Below are 17,864 nucleotides of genomic sequence, written 5' to 3' on the forward strand. Positions count from 1 at the left end.
CATAAAGTCGCTTAGGTATTTTTACTCTTTATGTGAATATCTAAGCTCTCTTTTAAGAGTTGCCTACAATATACATCTCAAGGTTAAGGAATGATGTTTTTGAGGGAAGGAATTGGGACTTGAGAGACAAAAGGAAATAAGTTTAAACAGTGAGATATTTAAAACAGGTTGTCTCTTAAGGGGGAAAGAGCCCTGTCTCCCATACTTAGTATGGCATGAAGATAGTATATGATCCAGGTAAGCCTGTATTTGGGCCAAATGTATGCTTTGCTTTAGGTAGAAGATTAGCAATCTGTATACCATTTTAACTAATAATATGATCTTTGCAAGTAAATTGAAAATTTATTGTAAATGATTCCACTAATAGAAGCGGAATGTTAAGAGAAGGAGAGGGTTCAGGGAATTTGGGGCTAAACGAAAGATAAGATAAATGATTTTAGGCAGTTAGGTATTTAGGTGACAATGGAACATTGGATTGGAATACCTGGCAACTAGTTGGAAAATGCAGTGCTGGAGGTATGGCTGGTATTAGGGTGTAAATAGATGTCGATTTGGATGCTGGTTTCACCAGATGGAATGCAGAAATTAAAAATGAAAGATAACATTTTATTTTTGTGTATTTCTTTTAGTCACAGCATATTCACTATTAGAATATTACAGATTGAAGATTCTGAAATGCCTCGTGTAATGCGAGTCAGTGAGTAAGTTGAGCATTCTTTAACTCTCAATTATTTTGAGTTGTTTCATTTTGAAGAACTTTTCATAGTTTTTTTTTTTTTTTTTTGGTTAATTCAGATTGTGTTTATGTGATCTTGCTGGTTCAGAAAGAAGCGTGAAGACACAGAATGAAGGGGAAAGGTTAAGAGAGACTGGGAACATCAATACTTCTTTATTGACTCTGGGAAAGTGTATCAATGTTTTGAAAAACAGTGAAAAGTCAAAGTAAGTGTTGCTGAAAGTGCTATTAGCATATTAAGTGAGAGAATCCCAATATTTAAACTTTCAACTCCAGTTTTAGAAAGTTCTTTTTTGTTTTTAACCTGCTTCCTATGTGATGACTATATATGGATTACAATTGAAATACTTAGAGTTCTTGGATTTAAAAAATTGAAGTAAAAAATATTGTTAGTTGATGCCAGTGACTCATCAAGTAAACAGTATTTTCTATAGCAAATATATGTCGACAGGCACTTTAGATAATCTTCTTATGATCCTGGTTTAGCATCTAAAACCACTTTATTCTTACTAATGCCTTGTGTTCTAGATGTGATAGATTTCTGCATTAATTACACTTTAGGCTTAGTAAATTGTAATTAGCCTTCATTTTTAGTTAATGTGTTTCATGGCATATCTTGTATAATTGTTTTACCCTAGAAAATACAACCCAGTTCAATGTGATTTTCTTAACATTTTGCATACTGAGTTATTGTTAGTTTTCGTATTAGTAGTAGTATTTAAAGAACATAAATAAACAGAAAATGACTTTTATGGGCAGAACTAATCACTAACCTAGAGTTTAAGTCCGTGATAGCTAGATTAATTATTTCTTTGTAAATTTTATCAGCATTCTGACTTTATGAGATTTGTTTTAACTTACGGTTTTTTGAAAATTTTTTCCATAGGTTTCAACAGCATGTGCCTTTCCGGGAAAGTAAACTGACTCACTATTTTCAAAGTTTTTTTAATGGTAAAGGGAAAATATGCGTGATTGTCAACATCAGCCAGTGTTATTTTGCCTATGATGAAACCCTCAATGTGTTGAAATTCTCAGCCATTGCACAAAAAGTAAATATATTCAAATTTCTGCAGGATTTATGAAGTTTCTTACCAGAATATGAACCATTTTTTCTTGGTGTAACTAACCCATTTTGTGCTTATAACTGAAAACCTGGGAAATAATTGAAAATTCGAAATGTGAATATTTGATCAAGTAAAAGGGCATTAAAAAGATTGAAAGTTTCCCTTGCTAGTATTAGGATAACCTTAGTAATAAGAGTTCATAATACACACTCATTATAAATTACGAGTATTGTGAATTGTCCATCTGCTCTGCCATCCATCTGGTTCACTTCATGGCTAATCAGGAAGCCCTTCTGCTAGGAGTCCTTGTATGTTTGTTTGCATAGATAGGTCTTTTTTAAACACTAGAATTATTATTTGACTCAAATTTATGGATTTCTTTTTTAGTTGACAGTTTTTCCTTTTCTGTTTTAAAAGTCACATTGGATATTTTTACAGGTTTGTGTTCCAGACGCTTTAAATTCTTCTCAAGAGAAACCATTTGGACCTGTCAAATCTTCTCAAGATGTATCCCTAGACATTAATAATTCAGTTAATAAAATACTAAATGTAAAAAGGTCCACGATTTCATGGGAAAGTAGTCTAGAAGACCTGGTGGAAGATGAAGATTTAATTGAGGATCCAGAAAAAGGTGAAGAAAACCAAAGTGTGGAAAGTGAACGTACTGATGAAGATCTAGATAAGACTTTGGAGGAAGATAAGGCTTTCAGTAGCCATGAGGAGAAGAGGGTATGTATTAAGAACTCGTATTTCTAAGCTTGGCTTATTATTATTATGAAAGTTAGGGTTAACAATACCTACAACTCCCTCTCTTCCAGTTTTTTTCAGCAACATGCTAAGTTTGTTATGTATCTCAGCTTTATGTGTATATATATGTGTATATATTTAATATTTCCATTTTTTAAACATTTATTTATTTTTGAGAGACAGAGCGGGGGCAGGGGAGGGACAGAGGGAGAGGGAGACTCAGAATCTGAAGCACGCTCCAGGCTCTGAGCTGTCAGCACAGAGCCCGATGCGGGGCTTGAACTCCTGAACCATGAAATCATGACCTGAGCCGAAGTTGGACGCTTAACCGACTGAGCCACCCAGGCGCCCCTCAACTTTATGTCTTGAAAAAATTTAACCTACAGTAGGACTAGTACAATTAAAACCCATTTATACTTCACCTGAATTTGCTAGTTGTTAACACTTTACCATGTTTAATTCTCTGTGTGTATGTGAATGCACATTTTTTTTGCCAGTACCATTTGAAAACAAGATGTAGACATAATGGCACCTTACAACTAACTACTTCAGCATGTGTTTCCTAACAATGTAGACATATTCCTTATGATCACAACACCATTTTCATACCTAGGCAATTTAACATTGATATAATAATATAATCTATTGTCCATATTGAGATTTATTCAGTGGTCCCAGTATGTCCTGTATAGTCATTTTTTTTTAATTATTTTATTTTGAGAGAGCGAGAGTGCACGTAGGCACCCATACTTGTGTGCATGGGCAGTGGAGGGGCAGAGAGAGAGGGAGAGAGAGAATCCCAAGCAGGCTCTGGGCTGTCAGTGCAGAGCATGATGTGGGGCTCGACCTCATGAACCGTGAGATCATCACCTGAGCTAAAATTAAGTGTTGACACTTAACTGACTGAACCACCCAGGTGCCCAGCCATTATGTTTTTGAGCTTCAACTAAAGTTAACCATTGTTTTTGATTGGTATGTTTCTTTTAGTTATTTGTAATCTAACAGTGATATTCTTTAGAAGTTGAGGCTAGTTGTCTTGTACAGCACCTTCAATCTCAGTTTCTTTGATTGTTTCCTCATGATTCAGGTTTTACGCTATACACATCCTATTATTTAGGTCAAGTTGTAAATTTTCCATTGCATCCTATCAGGAGACACATGATGTCTGAATCCCCCATTCTTGGTGATGCTAAGTTTTGCTCATTTGGTTAAGGTATTGTGTTTCAGATCTCTTTATATTTTAGAAGTATCATCTGTGGGATGATAGTTTGAGACCATGTGAGTATCTTCTTCCTTAGTATCCTTTCACTCAGTGATTTTAGCATAATCCACCAAACTTACTTTGCAGTCAGGTAAAAGCACCCAAAGTGTCTATCTAGTACCAGTTATTCTATTTCTTCAAAAACAGGATGGTTGGTTGTCTTACATGTATGGCAAATGCATAAAATTGAACAGTGGTATTTTTTAATAATATTTTTTAAATGTTTATTTCTGAGAGAGAGAGAGAGAGACGAGTGGAGGAGATGCAGAGAGAAGCAGGCTCCAGGCTTTGAGCTGTCACCATAGTGTCCCACACGGGGCTCAGACTCACAAGGCGTGAGATTATGACCTGAGCTGAAGTCAGACACTTAACCGAGGATGCTCCTTTATTTTTTAATGTTTATTTATTTTTGAGAGAGACAGAGACAGACAGGGAGTAGGGGTGGGGCAGAGAGAGGGAGACACAGAATCTGATACAGGCTTCAGGCTCTGAGCTGTCAGTACAGAGCCCAATGCGGGGCTTGAACTCCGGAATGGTGAGATCATGACCTAGGCCGAAGTCGGACACTGAACCCACTGAGCCACCCAGGTGCCCCACGTCTGACTCTTGATTTTGGCTCAGGTCATGATCTACTGGTTCATGAGATCTCTCTCTCTCAAAATAAATAAATGAACATTAAAAAAAAAATTAACAGTGGGAAAATGTAGTCATTTGAAATTGTAAAAGTATTATTTAATCATGATGGAATCTGGAAAAAGAAAAGGAAACTAAATATAAAGATCTCTCTATATACCACTCATGTTAATGGATTTTTACTATACATTACCCTTTTGTTTTTTAATTGTTTATTATTTTGAGAGAGAGAGAGAGAGGGAAAGTGTGAGCAGGAGAGGGGCAGAGAGAGGGGGACAGGGAATCTAAAGTGGGCTCTGTGCTGACAGCAGAGAACCCGATGTCAGGCTTGAACTCATGAACAGTGAGATTGTGACCTGAGCCAAAATCGGACACTTAACTGACTGAGCCACCCAGACGTCCCTATCCATTATTCTTTTGTATCCTGACTTTTTTCACTTAAAAAAAAAAATGGTACAAAGTATGCATTAATATGTCATTGTTCATTACAGTTGGTTGCTGTATGATTGTACCATAATTGAACCAATCTCTTTTGTTTGACTGTTGAGTTGGGTTTCACTTTTCCTTTAAGTACAATCACTATCATAAAACAACAACACTGATAACCATTTTCACAGCCAGAACACTGGGTCCTGGTATAGAAATATTTCTTCGGTGTAGGTTCTTAGAACCAGGATTTCAAAGTTAGGATATTTATGGAAATGTTTTCAATATCAAATTGAGACATTGAAAGATCTGTAGTTTTGAGAGAGTTTATTGGGTAATTTGTTGTTGAGAAAGTTTAAGTAGAAATCTTAAAAGACTATCAGGCTGTTACGCTATAATATTTTATTACAGATCTATACTGGCCATGTCAAGTGTTAATTGCCTTATTTATTCATTGTCCATATTACATATTTATGCTTTTTCCAGGGTTTTGGAGTTGTTGCTCACCAAATAAGTTTATGTAACATCTCTTTTTTCCATTTTGGAATGTGTTTGGGATTCTCAGTAACTACTCTGTGTAACACTTAGGCTTTAGATCTTGACTAAGTTAAAATCCAGCCTTTACCACTTTCCACAAACCTGGTCCTTACTTTCCCCACCTACAAAGTGTGGCTGCTGCTACCACGCTCGCAGAAGGTTATGTGGGTTGAAAGCCATCGAATATGAACTCCCCAGAGTAGTTCCTGGTGGATAATGGATCTTCAGATTTTTTTGTCCTTTTTTTTCTTAGTGTAGCCATACAGTGAGACATCTGAGTTACTGTAAGTGTATTTTTAAAATGTAGAGAGGCTTTTCAGATTACTGAGTCTCTGCACATATGTAATTTTCAGTGAGAATATTATCATTATTAAAAGGATGCATAATTATAGTCAACTAAAGAGTTATTTTTGAATACTCGGACAGTAATATTTCCCTTGGGATATATTTGTTCTTAGGATTTTAATGTTTATGTTTTAGAAACTGTTGGATTTAATAGAAGACTTGAAAAAAAAACTGATAACTGAAAGAAAGGAAAAGTTAACATTGGAATTTAAAATTCGTGATGAAGTTACACAGGAGTTTACTCAGTATTTAGCTCAGCGGGAAGCTGATTTTAAGTAAGTTACTTCTTTCATGTCCTAGTAAAAATTGAGAATTTTATTTGTACAGAGTTTTTTATTTACTTTTTTTATATTAAGTGGCTTCTGAATTCTGACCTCTTCTTTCAGCCTTGAGCGTAGCTGTTGCTAATCTTGACAGTGGTTCTGAATTGTACGTGAATGATTTAAATTCTGCTTTTAATTTATAATAAATTTAATCTTAGAAATTTAGTTCTTATTTACTTTTTTATCATGATAAGTGTACTTATTTTTTTTAACTTTTTTTTATTGTTTATTTTTGAGAGAGAGAGAGAGAGCGAGGGAGGGGCAGAGAGAGAGAGGGAGACACAGAATCTAAAGCAGGCTCCAGGCTCTGAGCTGTCAGCACAGAACCCGATGCAGGGCTTGAACTCACAGACTGCGAGATCATGACCTGAGCTGAAGTCGGATGCTTAACCGACTGAGCCACCCAGGTGCCCTGATAAATGTACTTATTAATCCCCATCATCTATTTGACCCATGCCCCCTTCCACCTCCCCTCTGGTAACCATCAGTTCTGTATAGTTAAGAATTTGTTTCTTGGTTTGTCTCTCTTTTTTCTTTTTCCTTTGCTCGTTTGTTTATTTCTTAAATTCCACATGTGAGTAAGATCATACGGTATTTGTGTTTCTCTGACTTATTTAGCTTAGCATTATACCCTTTAGCTCCATTTGTGTTGTTGTATATGGCAATATTTCATTCTTTTTATGGCTGAATAATATTCCATTGTTTATATGTGTGTGTGTGTGTGTGTGTGTGTGTGTGTGTACACCACATCTTTATCCATTTATCTATCAGTGGACACTTGGGCTACTTCCATAGTTTGGCTATTATAAATAATGCTGCAGTAAACATAGGGGTGCATGTATCCTTAATCTTACAAATTCAAAACAAAAACACAAAGTTGTGCTTTTATGTTTCCTAATGGGATTAATTTGTGTTATGAAGGGAAACTCTCCTTCAGGAACGAGAGATACTTGAGGAAAATGCTGAATGTCGTTTGGCTATCTTCAAGGATTTGGTTGGTAAATGTGACACTCAAGAAGAACCAGAGAATGAAGATTGTGTCATGAAAGTTGAAAACAAAGTATGTTAACTGAAATATGAAGTCCAGTGAGGTGTTTGATCTGTGTGTAGAGTACCACATCAGTGATGAGAAACACTAATATACTTTAGAATTAAAATACTTTCTATGTAGCTTTATTATAATTAAGCATGCTTTGTTAGTAATGTAAGCACAATTAGTTAAATATAGCTATTAGACTAGAGAGAAATTATGTGTCATGTTTATATCTCCTTTTGTGTTGCTTTTTAGATGTATTGATTGTAGGTAGATTCCTTTTAGCCTCATTTGTGTCCATTTTAAACAATTTTGCTCTGATTAAAGCAAAATCATTTATATGTAAACAGGATTGCTCTTGTTGGCTGATTGACCATTCCCTGCCCTTGAGGAAACATACCCTTCTTCTGCTTCCACTGAAATTGATGTCTTTTGGGGGTTGTTTGATTTTGTTTTGTTTTTTTTTTAATAACTCAGTTTAGGGGCCTGGGATGGTGATGTCCTGGCTCTTGCTGTCAAATCATGTTTATGTATCCTAGACATGGTTTGGCTCTTGGTCTGAGTTGTGATGATGGAGGTTTGTTTCCTTAGCTGTCCCACCAGAGCCCTTATGAGACATTATATAACAAAGTATACCTGAACTAACAGTCATAATTGTTCTAGAAGGATTTCTCACAACTTACGACATTTTTTTTATGGGAAACTGTGTCTCATGTTCCATAAAATAGTCATGAGTAATGGAACACAGCTTTTTAATAATTAGAGATACTTTGATACAATTTATTGAAAAAAAGTCTAAATTGTGAATTTTTTTGCTATGTGTTCTTAAAACTGTCGAAATTAGATAGTGCCACATTGCAAGAGTGAAAGCCACTGTTAACATTAGGCATGTGGTTTTTGCTGTTTTTAGGAAGCACATAATTATGTAGGAATTGAAGATATTATTGATTCCCTTCAAGATGATGTCACTGATATTAAGAAACAGGCTGAAATTGCTCACTTATATATTGCATCTCTTGCTGACCCCCAGGAAGCTATTGCTTGTTTAGAAATAAAGTTTAATCAAGTTAAAGCTGAATTAGCTAAAACCAAAGAAGAATTAATCAAAATCCAGGAAGAGTTAAAAAAGAAAGAAAATGGTAAGTAGATGTATTTTATCCATATTTAGATGTTACAAATGCATAAAAAACATAGTCGGTGAGTAAAACAGATGCTTATTTACATATTTACTGTACTGACTAGAAAATTCTTTGATCTAGGCAACATTTAATATTTTAACATTTTAATGGCTTTGTACTAATTTACTATTAAAAATTTTTTTTGCCTTTATTTACTTTTAGGCTAATATTAATAGAAAGTAGAAAGTGGACCCCTCAAAACCAACAAGAACAACAAACACCAAATGAAGCATTAGTTTATCAGCAAATTAAGAAATCTTAGGAAATTGTAAAGCTGTGAATTTTGTTCTGTATTTTTTATGTTCTGTCATAGTGTGGTAGATTCTGCTCTGGGCTTGTACGTTTGGGATAGAGTAACTCCTATGGAGTGATTTTAAGTTTGTTTCATTGGTGCTCCATTCCAGCTCAGACACACGCGCGCACACACACACACACACACACACACTCTCAATGTCTTGTCATATCTGGTTTTTAAAAGTGTTGGAGGACATGTTCTGCCCTTTTCTGTGTGAAACAAGATGGGTAGAAAATATCATGTAAGTGGTGCCTTTACATTATGAATGTATTTCATACATTACATTATGAAAATAGAAAAGCTTCTATTTTCCTTTCATCTCTGAAATTACACCAGAAATTTTTCACTATTTAACATAGGTCATTCATTTTTTCCTTGGATTGGATTTTGAAAGTGGCTTTTACAGAAACCTTGCCCTCTGGTGGTAGAATTAGTAACTGAGTCCTGGGTGCTTCTAGTGGCTGTGAAAATCATTTTTCCTGACTGTAACACTAGTGTTAGGTCAACTATAGAAGCTTATGTGTCAATGATTATACAGTAATATATTTTTTAGATGCTTATATATTTGTTTTCAATATTCTTATTTTTTCAGAATCAGAAATTAACATAAATTCATTGGTTCAAGAGCTTGAGAAATCTAATAAGGTAATACTTCAAGTTTTATTTTGTCTTGATAAGGAACTTAATAATTAAGCAATTGAAGGAGCGTGAATTATGACAAGGTACATTTATTTTAAAGATAGTTAAAAAATAATAAATGAATGTGATTAAAAAAATTGAAAATTATAAGTGCTTTCACTCTCAGGCCTTTTCTTAGTGATAGCAACTAGAAAGTTTCTTCAGTCTTTCCAGAAGATATTTATTTATATATAGAAAACACATACATACATCTTTTGAAAAGTTTACACAAATGGGATTAATTAGTTTTGTGTCTTGTTTTCTTCCATCAAAAGGTGTCTTGGAGATCATGCTGATGTAATTGTACATCAGCACATAAAGATATGTGTTATTCTTTCGGTGGGTGCATAGTGTTAGTTGGATGCATTTAAATGGTGTTTATTTCACCTAAAATTACTGTTGTAAAATATGAGATATGGCCTGATCAGTGTGCAGCATTGAATTCTGAAGATCTTCGGCATCTTGTATCTTTAGATCAGATAATCATTCCAAGTGGTTGTAGATGGATTTGACATTGATAGGTCTAAATATGAAATTGCAAGCATACATGCACGTGTAGTGAACTTAGAGCTCTAAACTTGCTATTTTTCCTGACCTTCTCTGGCATGGGTCTTATATCAATTTGTATTTATCCTTCTAAAGAGCTAAATATTTTAAGATATGATTAGACATAAATAAGATCTTTGGTATCTAATATCCAGTATTTGAAGAAATAACCAAAATAATGTACTTAGCAGAAGACACCACAGCTAGTGTTTGGATGATTCCTCATCTTTTCCTTTATTTTTTCTAGTTATAAAAATAGTAGATCCTAGTTGTAAAAATTCAGTTATATGTAAAATAGAAAATAAATCCCCCATAATCTTTGTCCTAAATAAAAATGGGAAAACGAAGTTGGTTGGTATCTTTTTTTAGACTTTTACTTTATATGTATTTATTTGTATAGAACATTACTGTGTACTCTTTTAAGTGCTTTACATCTCAGAACAACTTTGTGATGTAGATACTGTTATTTTTTATTTGTACAGAGACATAAAATAGCTTGCCCAGGATCATACAACTAGAAGGTGGAGAAGCTAGGGTTCAGACTCAGATGGTCTGATTCCAGATTCCTCTTACTCAATTCATTAAATTGCTTTTCTTTTTTTTTTTTTAATTTAAATTTATATTATTTTTAAACAAAAATAAGGTCATACTATGCATGGTGTGTTGCTACTGGTATTTTTACTTCGTTTTAAATTTGAAGGAATTCTAAAATTATATCCTATTTGCATTTTATCTATCCTAAAATATATTTACTAAACATTGCTGTTTTTCTTCTTTTTAAAGACAATACTTATGCAGAATCAAAAAATTCAAGAGTTGGGAGATATGATTGCTCAAAAAGAGGATACAATCAATAAATTTCAAAACCTAAAATTTCATACGGATAACACGTTTATACGCAGTGTAAGAATTTAACTTTGTCTGCCTTACAAATTACATTAAAAAGTCTATGTTTTGGTTCAAAATAAAATAATTTAAAATAGCTCATATAGCTAAAAATAATTTACTAAGAATGTTGAATTGTTTATTTGGGTGTTGAAATTCAGTTTACTCTTGTGCAAATCTGAATTTTTGAGTAACTTGCAGGAGAACATTTGACCTCTTTGAACATAATATCCCACAGACTATGCTGGCAGTACTTTATATGTATGAGAGAGAAGAACACATAGCCCCCTTGGAAGGGGAGCTCTGGGGCAAAAGGAACTTCATGTGCTTAGATATCTTCAGATCATAAAGATTTCCATCACTGTATCTATATTTCTGTATCTCTATATAGAACTTTAAATGAAATTCAATGGTGGAGGCTGCCTGGGTGGCTCAGTCGGTTAAGCAACTCACTCTTGATTTCCATTCAGGTCACAATCTCATGGTTCATGAGTTGGAGCCCCATGCCTACCTCTATGCTGACAGTGTGGAGCCTCCTTGGGATTCTGTCTCTCCCCTGAACCCACACATGCATTCATACTCTTCAAAATGAATAAATGAACATTTTAAAATAATGAAAATCATTGAAATTAGGGTTTTTTTGTTAGAGGCTTTTTTTTTAATTATATGCATTTTTGCTAATGTTCGTATGCTTAATAATAGCAAGGATATTTTCTTTAAAAAATTACATCATGTATTCTGTGCCATACAAAGCCTTTAAGCGTTTGATACATACAAATTTAGGTAATTTCATATTTAGTTAGTTTAGGATAATCAGCATGCCTTTTAATCCTTTGTTTAAAAAAATGATTTTTGGTTTTATGTTTTTTATTGTAAACTCCTTTAGATTATTTTTTGAATTAAAAAAGTCAGAACATATAGACATAACATAATAGGCTGAGTAAACTAATAGCCAAACCTCTCTGCTTTGTTTGGAGGTGCTTTTGTAGGTCTTTTTCTCTGACCAGATGAGTCAGGGTTGGTGTCTTGTAAAAAGTGACTGTTGACTGTCCTTTGTATGTTTACAGTCAAGGTCCATTACCCACCAATATTCTCTGAATCATCTCAACATTAGCTGGGCTTTTGATACTGCATGGGTATATAAGAAGAGTAGCTTACCTTCTGTCTAATCTCTGGTAGCAGGCCTGTCTTTTGTTATTTATTAGATGCATTATTCAGGCTATCTGACTTTTTTTGTACCTGAACTGGGAAAGACACCCTTGTAATAAGGAGGACAGAAAGGATAAGAAGCATAAAATGGCTTATTTTAGTGAAGAAACACTTGTGAGTGTCTACTGGATGCCAGGTACCTTGTTAGATTTTGAGACTTATATAGGTTAATAAAAACTAGTCCCCTTAATGACTCCTCAGTAAGAGAGAAACCATATAAACATAATTACAATGAAATGTGCAGTGTAGTCACTGTATGCAAGAAGCTGAGACTAGGTAGAGGTTTAGGGAATACTTTCTGGAGGTTAAAATGATTTAGTTGAGCCATAAAGGGTGACTAAAATTCAGCCAGTTGAAAGTAGGGGGAGGGGACAGTTTGTAGCTGTGATAGACAAGAAAATAGGCTGGCCTTTCAGGTTTAGGAATCACTGTACAAAGTCACTGAAGTGAGAAGTCTTTCAGTCACTGTAGGAAAGCACAAGCATTTATTCAAGAAGAAAGTTTAAAAGCAAGGAGAGGTGAGAAATGAATCTGGGAGTGGTGGGTTGGGGTAAAATGATGGAAGTCCTTAAATACTGCACTAAAGAGTTTGGATTTTATTTTATGGGCAGTGAGGAGTTGTTAATTTTAAGGAGAGGAGTAGCAAAGTTGATTTTTTATTTTGAGTGATGTATTTGGAAACTTGTAGGATGGGATTGGGATGGAGTTAGACTGGAGACAGAGAGACCAGAGAAGCATCTTGGAAGAGTCAGGTGATGGTTGATGAGAATTTTGATTAAGGGTAATTGGATAGTGGTGATAGAGATTAAGAAGAGAAAATTGACTTGTGAAATAAGGGGAGGTAAGACCTTTTGGGACTTGGGGCTTGACTTTTTACAGTAACTGAATTGCTGGGCCTCCAGACTCTCTCAGCACCTTTGTTTGGTTAGTCACCACATGCTTTTGCTCTAATCACTTCATTTGGATTTTAAGTCTTATTTGGTTTGGTGAAGGAAAATACAAAAAAGAAAAAAAAAGCCAGAGACAGATCACACTGGCGACTACCACTTCGAAGAGAATTATTAGAAATTTAAGGTAGAATCATATTTATTTCTGTAGTATGTTTGTTTGTATACCACAGTGTGTCAGTAATGTTTAAGTAATAGTGAGAAAGCACTATAAAATAAGCCATATTCCTAATTTAATAGTCCTTGCCTGTAAATAAACTTTTTAGATGGGTTCTAGATTATGTTATCAACCAAGTTAAAACCGTGTGCAGTATTGTTCACATAAATATGTAAACAAATGCAGAGTAATTTGGGACTTAGCCTGGATGTGCTGTTAAACTGTTAATCTAGGGTCACTTCCAAAGCTTGTCTTGAAAGCAGACTCTTCTGAAAGATAAAAAAGTTTGTCTTGAATGTCGGTTCTTGATCATCCTTCCATCCAAAAGCATACTCTAGGGGCAGAAAAGACTCTTTTCAGTAAATGAGTTGTGGAGGATAGATTTTTTTTTTTTTTTTTTTTTTTGGTGAAGTTGTATCCTTTGAAGGAGGAAAAAAATGATCATATCATTTTGATAGGTCTAAGAGTGAGGAAGGAGCCAACTTGATCCGTTATGGAGTGTTTGAATGAAAACTCTCAGGCTCTGTCAGCCGTGTGATCTGTCTATTCCAGGATTTTGTTATTTCTCAGTGACACCAGGGGACTAATTGTGAAAACGCGTGGAGGTTTTTCGTCATGACATCCTCCTCTGTTTAGGGATAGCTAAAAAAAACTTCTTAAAAAAAAACCTCATTACTTTGTAATTTAAAAAAGGCATCTCATTTATATCTTCTGAATAAAATGTTTTATTTTATGGTATAAAATGGCATTTTGTTTTTTTCATACACTTTTTTTTCCCCCAACATGGATTGCTACCAGCATGTAGGGATTTAAGTAATCTTTGCATTAAAAAAAAAAAAAAAAAAGTCCCTGCCTTTACCATACTTTTGATTACTTTATAGACCTAACTACTGAGTTTCATCCTTCCTCTTTCTGGAGAACAGTATATTCTATCTTTGTTTTCTGCTAACCTTTTAGGGAGGCATAGTATTTGTGTTAAAAAATAAAAATCTAAGTGATTTTTATTGTTTAGATAAACTGGGGGTTCAGTTTTAAAGCTGTATGTGGACTGTATATCTTTAAATATACATAGGCTTAGAAGCTAAGGCCTAAACTATTTTTCTGGGAGTTGTTAAAGATAGGTGCTGCTTATCTCTGAGAGGCTTTGATTACAAAACAAAACTTGCAGAGTTTCTAGAGGGGGACCTCAAGATTTTAAGTTTAGCCATCTGTAAGAAACAGTTTTGTGGTAGTATTTTGGTATTTTTCTTTTCAAAGCACATTTGGAATGTGACTTAAAGGTAAGTGTTTTAGGGTTCTCCAGTTATCCCCATGCAGGTCTAAACCCACTAATGATGAATGTGATTTTCGGCATCAGGGTGAAACTACATGCTTAACTGACTTTAAGATAAATATTTTTGTTTTCCTTAGAGAGTGTACAAGTTAGTTAATATTACTCATTTGCCAGAGCCGTCAGTTATTTTAGGGTGAGATTTAAGAAATAAATTAGAAAATGTTTCTACTGATTTGAAAATAAAATTTTTATGATACACCACTGAAACATTTATATAGCTTTTACATGTATTGTAGCTTTCTGTATGTGAACTAATCTTAATTATTTTATTTTAGGACCAGGCTGGTACCTCTTCTTTAATAACAAGCAATACATTGGCTTATAATGAAACAGTTCAGGTGCTTGAGGATGACAAAACCAAAACCGATTTGGGAAGAAAAAGACAAAATGAAAATGAACTTCAACCAGAAGAACCGCCAGCAAAGAAAGGTACTACTTTATTTGTCAGCAGGAGGACTTTCAGAAAGTTAATTCCTAAACCAGTAATGGACAGAGTTGCAAATAGGAAATTTACTTATCTAAGGAAAAAACCTGAGGAAATGTAAATGTCACTGATTTTAATGCTAACATTATAAACTGCCTGGAGGATGGGTGTGTGTATTTACAGCTGTCTTTTATTTTAATAAAATAATTTTAGATACTGTATTTTTATCACTCTTTTGCATGCCTATGATTCTTTTTACTTCTGTGCTTAATGGTAGTTTTCTTTAATAAATAATTACAGTATCTTTTCATGCCCAAATCTCTCCACACTGTTTTCTCCCTTTGCATTCTTTATTACTTCTATAAAAGGACATTTGACAGTAAGACTTCCAGCTGAACAGTACCAAAGACAAATGTGCTTGAGTTATTGCATTTACTGTAGAATTACTAAAAAGTGGGTGCATGCTTACTGTATAACGTATGTCTCTGTTTATGTGGAAGAATATATCAACTTTTATGTTCTCTCTAAGAAAATCATTATTTTTTTAGAAAACTTTTGTAGTATGATACAGGGCGTAAGGGCTTTCTACGAAAGGTTTATAAAGTTTAGCTTTAGCAACCTGCCTAGCTGCTTCACCTTGAGAAAAGGGGTAAGTTAAGTCTTACTTTTGTCATTAGCAAAATAAAATAAGTACTACCTGCCTCCTGAGGTTTTCAGAGATGAAGGCAGTGGGTAGTATACCAACATGATAAACCTTATAGAACCTCAGTGAAATGAATGTTTACAAAAGTAAATGCCTTAGAGGATAATATAGCATTAGATATATGGTTTATAGGATGTGTGGTGCTCATGTGAGCTAATAGATCAAGACATAATAAACATATGCCTTCTGTTATGCATTGAAGGAGGGGTGCCTTTGCTATGATTTTCCATAGCACACTGTTCCTCTCCCTCTTTTTGCTTTGGTCTGTGCCATAGAGTAGCTGAGAACGTAGGATCAGTAGGTCACTAGGAAGTGGAAGTGGCCAGGAGCAAGTAATACACACAGTGGGACTAATCCTAAAGGTAACCTTTTCATGAAGAGTATTTAAGAACTGTAGTTGTTAGGCATAAATAATTTGATATGGGTAGATTTAAGTAAGTTTATGTAATACGACAAAATATTTTTTTCTCCTTAAATTCACAACCACTTGGCCATTTCTCAATTTTTTTATGTTATTAGAGACTACAAGGAATATATAAGTAAGGTACCCTATGAAAATCATAGTTATAACCACCATCTTTCCCCTTTAACTTCTACTAAAATCTCTGGAATAAAATATGTGAGTCCTGTAACCACTAGGATAGGATCAGGGGGTTGATAGTGTTTCATAGATGCATGTTTTCTCTTCTTAAAAAGGAATGCAAAGCAATTTTCCTGTGAAAGTGAATTTGCTTGTCTGAGGTCACTGTATCTGTACTTCGGGAAAGCTGGTAACCATGTAAACAGTCTAAGAAACAAGCCTTCAGGTAGCAATAAAGGAGGCAAACTAGAGACATGATACAGTCTGCTTACTTGCGATTGTTCAATCAAAACTGTACCTGTTATAACACAATACAGTAAGCAGCATACGTATAAGTTGAGTATAGTGTAAATACTGAATTAAAGTGTTAACTGCATTCTTATTGTTTATGTGTAGTTTTTATAAGTTAACAATAGATACTGAAGAGTTTTTCCCATCTCTGTTGCTTGACTAATACTTTAATTTCTACCTGACAAGGCTGTTCTGAATATGTTGTATAAATCTTTTGATAGAAAACATTTAAAATTTTCTGGAAGAACAGTATGAGTATCTGAAAAAAAAATCAGGTACAAAACAAATTCATTTGATTTACCTTATGTTATGTAATTATCCCAGTCTTGAAATATAGTAAAATTAAAAGAACAACATTATTTGATCACAAAAGTTTTATTGAGCTTTCTGTATTCACTTGAGGGTTTAGGGACTATATCCATATGGTATGCGTGACTCAAATTTCTCAACTTAGGATAGATAGGATCTATTTGTGAGTTCTGAATTTCTGATTATTCTCATTTTAAACTTGCTTAGATCCCATCTCTCCTCATGAAGGGTTCAGACAATTTTATAACTTGTCATTTTAAAGGGCAAGAGGATTCTTTTTTTAAAAAAACATTTCTAAGTTATGAAAAAAAAAGTCCAGGACTCTTATCATCCTCATTTAGTTTTTTTCATTAGTCATTTCCACTGATGAAGTCATAGGTATAAATATAGCATGACAAGTAGAGAATTACATGAAATGGGAAGTAAAACAGAAAACTGAACCAGTGGAGACTGGATCATTCCACTTTGGGATGACTTGCCCCAACTTTGTAAAAGGTTAGGAGACACTCAGATGGAAGAATAATATATTGGTTGAAGATTATTAAAAAAAAAAAAATCCGTAAGAGGAAGTGGGCTAGTTTGTTGTAAAAATAGGGTAAATCTTTAAGATTCCAGAGTAGCTGGAATCCTTAGAATAAATTAAGAATCTTGAGGCAGTAAATTGGGAAAATGTAACTACAAACATAAGAAAAGCTTCAAAAATAAACTAAGCAGCTTTTAAGATAGTGAGGCTATACAGCAAGGGTAATGCCATGTTTTCCCCACCCTCTCTATGAGGCAGAGGACACAATGAGTTACAGATAATAAAACCTTATTCAGTGTGCTTTTAAAATTAGTCTGTATTAAAGAAAGACCTTGGGATTCCAAAATGAGATTGCACAGTTACCCAAGAGCATTTAGACAATTAGGTGAAGGAAATGAATACGGATTGTATTTGAAAAATAGAAATCTACTGATAAGGCTTGTTTTTGTATCCATACTGTGGAAACTGAGATAGGTGATGTTATTATTTCTGCTTTACATTTGAGGAAGTGGTCTTAGGGTTGGGGAGTTTATTGACAGTTATACAGCTAGTGAAGAAGGGTAAGGCAATATCAGAGTTCTCAGAATTTCAACGATTTCCCCCCTAATTTTAGCTATTAAAATAAGGTACTCAGTTTTCAAGTCGTTAATTCAGTAGATCTGTAATACAATTGTACTTTAAAATTGTTCTTTAAGGTTTGG

General features: G+C 34.2%; 1 protein-coding gene across 8 annotated transcripts in view; it reads left to right on the forward strand.

Moving 5' to 3' along the window:
- KIF20B (kinesin family member 20B) overlaps positions 1–17,864 on the forward strand; it is a 72,771-nt gene that overhangs the window by 14,461 nt on the left and 40,446 nt on the right. For 5 of the 8 annotated variants that reach the window (XM_049645385.1, XM_049645388.1, XM_049645387.1 and 2 more), the window contains 10 exons: positions 630–701; positions 796–942; positions 1,623–1,785; positions 2,239–2,529; positions 5,885–6,024; positions 6,994–7,132; positions 8,016–8,244; positions 9,171–9,223; positions 10,586–10,705; positions 14,609–14,762. In XM_049645385.1, coding sequence (XP_049501342.1) covers positions 630–701; positions 796–942; positions 1,623–1,785; positions 2,239–2,529; positions 5,885–6,024; positions 6,994–7,132; positions 8,016–8,244; positions 9,171–9,223; positions 10,586–10,705; positions 14,609–14,762 — 1,508 coding nt within the window. The remainder of the gene's footprint in view (positions 1–629; positions 702–795; positions 943–1,622; positions 1,786–2,238; positions 2,530–5,884; positions 6,025–6,993; positions 7,133–8,015; positions 8,245–9,170; positions 9,224–10,585; positions 10,706–14,608; positions 14,763–17,864) is intronic. The other 3 variants (XM_049645390.1, XM_049645392.1, XM_049645391.1) reach the window with 2 other exon arrangements.

The sequence above is a fragment of the Panthera uncia genome, chromosome D2, assembly GCF_023721935.1.
Source record: "Panthera uncia isolate 11264 chromosome D2, Puncia_PCG_1.0, whole genome shotgun sequence".
In the NCBI taxonomy this organism is placed as follows: Eukaryota; Metazoa; Chordata; class Mammalia; order Carnivora; family Felidae; genus Panthera; species Panthera uncia.